The following is a 4,035-nucleotide window of genomic DNA, read 5'->3' on the forward strand; positions in this document are numbered from 1 at the left end:
GAACGTTAAGGAAAGGACAAGAGTCGTGGACTGAAACGATCAACTTTGGACCACGCCATTGAAGGATGATGTACGACCAATCTAATTCAAATACTTTATGAATCAAATTAACTAAATTACAATTATTTTGACTCATGTGGTAGGCTAATGTGTTTCTTTTCTCCATACAAAACATAGAGGAGGATCCAGTGAGTGAGTAAATGGCTACCCCTTGCCTGAATATTGGATTGGGATTGTAAATCAGGTCCGGAACTCAAATTAGTACACAGATTCGCATATGTTTAAGATTATGAATTTATTTCTGTCGAGGTCGTACAGTTCTCCCAACGTCCCTCCCAATTATTATCGGGAGAGTACTAATATTATAAAGTAATTAATTATGAAAATTCTAGCTGTTGTACTCTGTAGTCTGTACTTATGTAGACGTAACTGAAAACTAAAGGAAATACGCGCTGCAGAGGGTGAAGGATAGACAATAGATTTGGCCTTTCGTGTATTGAAAACGACTAATATTTGTTTTTGAAAGGTTCACATGCCAGCTAAAAAGAGTTTAAATTGCACAAGTACTGAAGCGGAGCTAAAATATGATTTAAATTTAGTAGTATTATATAAAATATTTACAATAAAATGGTCGCAAAATATAGTATTGAAATTAGCTAAGCTAAGAGTGAGGCGATTCTATCTGCGGTGGCTTGGGTGGTTTCTGCACATCTACACTAATGCCGTTCTCCGATGGCGCTGGCTCACATTTACACGGCATTGCAATGAATTTAGGGATGAGATCTCCGGGCATTAGTACAGGCAAGCTTTCATTTTGCTTCTTGTTTAAATCCTGCAAAATATTAACGAAAAATAATTAGTACAAATAAGATGTAGAAATACTTGGGTTGATAACTCAATGTAGACAAAATACTAAATACCAGAAAGGGAGGCTTAGGTTTGGAGGGATCCAGATGGTGATGTAGCTGCAGAGTATCTGCCTGAAGGTCTGCGTGTGCATTAGCGAAAGAACGGCGCAGGGAGCGGAGCTTGTCCCAGTGGTAGCAGCAAGAGAAGATGCCACTCAGGCTGAAAATGACTATCAAGAGAAGAGCTGTCCCGAGTGGAAAGCCGAGAGATGGCCGAGACGACGAATCGTGATGATGCGGCTGTGCAGGGTAATTAGGACTCTCCATCACCAAAAATACGAGCAGGATAACGAAAGCTTAGAGAAAGAAGAAGAAAATGAATTGTAGTATTTTTCAACCTGCCTACTCCTCTCATGAGAATAAAGAGGGCAGGGGAAGTGAGAATATATAGAGTAAAGGGGAAGGGTACAAAAAATAAGATGTTGTCCAGGCGGGCAACAGTACGTACGGAATAAATGGGTGGGACCGTAATTAGGTTTGTGTTTGATTGGGTGCTGTTACTGCGGGGTTTATTCACAGCTAGATTAGTTTTCTTTGAAATTGCTAGTGCTGAGCTGATAATGCCCATCAACTACTGCTACTTTCATTTGTCTATTCTTCGGTGCGAAGTTGTTGGTTTATGATATGATCATCATACCTCACTTTCATTTCATTTGCTAATCAATTAATTCCTCACATATAAGTATATATCTTGATGTTTTGTGGATTAATAACGTCCATTCTCTATCCAATTTATACATCAAACGAGATAAAGCTGGGTTTTGATTGTATTCATGTGCTCTCAAATGAGGACATCTGTGGATTAATTTGGTCAAGCGTCATTTTTAGATTTGCCTACCTTAATCTCTACATTAATGTTGCTTTATCATTTGTTCGTATGTGTGGAGTCCAATTTCTTTCTTTTTTCCTTTCCTCAAAAAGTACTGTCAAAGACTAATTTTACTCGGTCAAATTAGAACATGTTGCATCAAAAGCAAAGCATTCTCAATTTGTTAGCAAAAACAAGAGTTCTTCTTACTCAGAGTCACATGATAAGATTATATGTTTACCACAGCTCAATTCTTTCTGAATTATGCAAATAATATACGACTTGTATGGCCAACTTGTGAAACTAATTCAGCTTTCGAGCACAGTTCAAACTTTTTCTGAAACTAATACGGTTGATACCATAAAAAAATATATTATTTTAATGATTTTAGTACTTTATTCGAAATAAAAATATATTGAGTCAACTATGTTGAAATCGGAGAAAAGTACCCCATCTGTCCCAATTTATTTATCCAGTTTCACTTTTGCACGTAGTTTATTATATTTTTATTCATAAAAAAAATTAAATAAATAATTAACGTAACTATGCAATCAATACATTTTAAATTACGTGTAAAAGTCAAACGGGACATAAATTGGGACGGAGGAAATATTATATTTAGCCGGATTTTCATTTTAAGGAATATTACTTCATCGAAGAAAACAGTTACTCTAAAACCAATGGCCTTTTCTAGGATCGCGCTCATTTTTGATGTAAAACGAGCCTGAGTTCTGATATCATGTCAAAAAAACAGTTAGTCATGATCTTATATTATTCTAACAAAGTTTAAATTGTATTTTCAAGTTTTTACTCCGTTATCGATGGAATGTATGTTTATATTATTAACATGAAAAGCGAGGGTATAGGATTTAATATATTGAAACGTTCTACCAGTTCTCATCATAGCGAGGGAGATTTGTACACCAAAATACAACCTTTACCTTTCATGGCTGTGTGCCTTGCAATTGAAAGCTGCATGGGTAAAGCATGTATGAGTCATTGAGTTATGTCTATCTCTGACAACCTAAAATATAAATCTTGTGATTTGTTTTATGTATTCTAGATATTCTAGTACGAATTCTAAAACTTCAAAGGTGAGAGCACCTTGATGTGTAGTGAAGGTGGATGAGAGACTGGAGAGTCGTGTAAACAAGGAAAATTGTCCTCTTGGTCTTTGAAAGGACATTTTATCTTTCATCGAAACCTTGGCACTATCAATTCTATTCTGGTGAGCGGACACCGTCACTGAAGCATACTTAATCCTAAACTAGTTTAAACGGTACAAATATTGTGAACACATACGATACGGATGAAAAATGGGAAGGATATGGAGCCCATATAGGAGCAAGGCTGTCGGATGGGGCGTCATTCAATTCGAAATCGACTTTGACCTAACAAAATGTGACCCCGTGAATTGATATCTGCATCTATTCCCCTTATTCAACAATCTGTCAGCATTTATACTAAAAAAATATCAGACTCGACAGTGTTTGTGGAAGACGCGAATATTTAGTGCACCACTACCTTGTTATCCTAAGAGATATCATGCTAATCACTAATCACTTCCTCCTCCATGATTGATGCTTTAAATATATTGTCCTAGTGGTTGGTTAGTAAAACTTCAGAGCAAAAACACGTGCTTCAAAATTAATCCCAAATTTATTTTTAAATGCTTTTTATTTGCGGGACTTGTATAAAATTACATAATTTTGTTAGTTAAACCTTTTGGTAGTAAGACAGTATGATATATTTTGGATAAGTGAATTTTCATAATCATTAAAATCTCAGCAAGGACTCTTTTGTGCAAAGATAAGACATTTCATATGAAAGCTAATTTTTTATTGTCAAAAGATAATAATAAATTGTTTTTTCAACCCCATGATTTAAGAATACCCTTGATTGAAAATGTGTTGGGCCAAGCATAAACCTATGCAAAATATTTAACAGATATCTCATTATAAAAATATTGGGCCTTTGAGATAATAAACTTGACAAGATTCTTAATCTTTTTAAGCCGGCCAGGTATTGCAATTTGGTGGTGACCGTATAAGAAAGGCCTGCCAACCTGAATTAGAAATGCGAAATGGAATGACAAACACAAGGAGAAAATGCGAAATCAAATTAATTAACGGGCTTTTTAGGCCCACTACCCAAATACCTTTTAATTTCTATGAATTTATGTGATGATATGATGTACATAGTGACTGAGGGAGATGAGCAGCTCACCCCAGAATTATGGAGAAATTAAAAGAATGTATATTTCTCGTAGTTACAATATTCATTACAAGTTTTGGCTTTACAAAATTGTGCATACACATA

General features: G+C 35.4%; 1 protein-coding gene across 1 annotated transcript; it reads right to left on the bottom strand.

The window, feature by feature from the left end:
• Positions 1-585: 585 nt before the first annotated feature.
• LOC141720276 (uncharacterized protein At5g65660-like) lies at positions 586-1,278 on the bottom strand. The gene is made up of 2 exons (XM_074522624.1): positions 921-1,278; positions 586-832 (listed from the first exon to the last, which is right to left on the bottom strand). The coding sequence occupies exons 1-2, from the start codon at positions 1,173-1,175 to the stop codon at positions 662-664; spliced, it is 426 nt and encodes a 141-aa protein (XP_074378725.1). The 5' UTR covers positions 1,176-1,278; the 3' UTR covers positions 586-661.
• Between the last annotated feature and the right edge of the window lie 2,757 nt (positions 1,279-4,035).

The sequence above is a fragment of the Apium graveolens genome, chromosome 4 (assembly GCF_009905375.1).
Source record: "Apium graveolens cultivar Ventura chromosome 4, ASM990537v1, whole genome shotgun sequence".
Taxonomy (NCBI): domain Eukaryota; kingdom Viridiplantae; phylum Streptophyta; class Magnoliopsida; order Apiales; family Apiaceae; genus Apium; species Apium graveolens.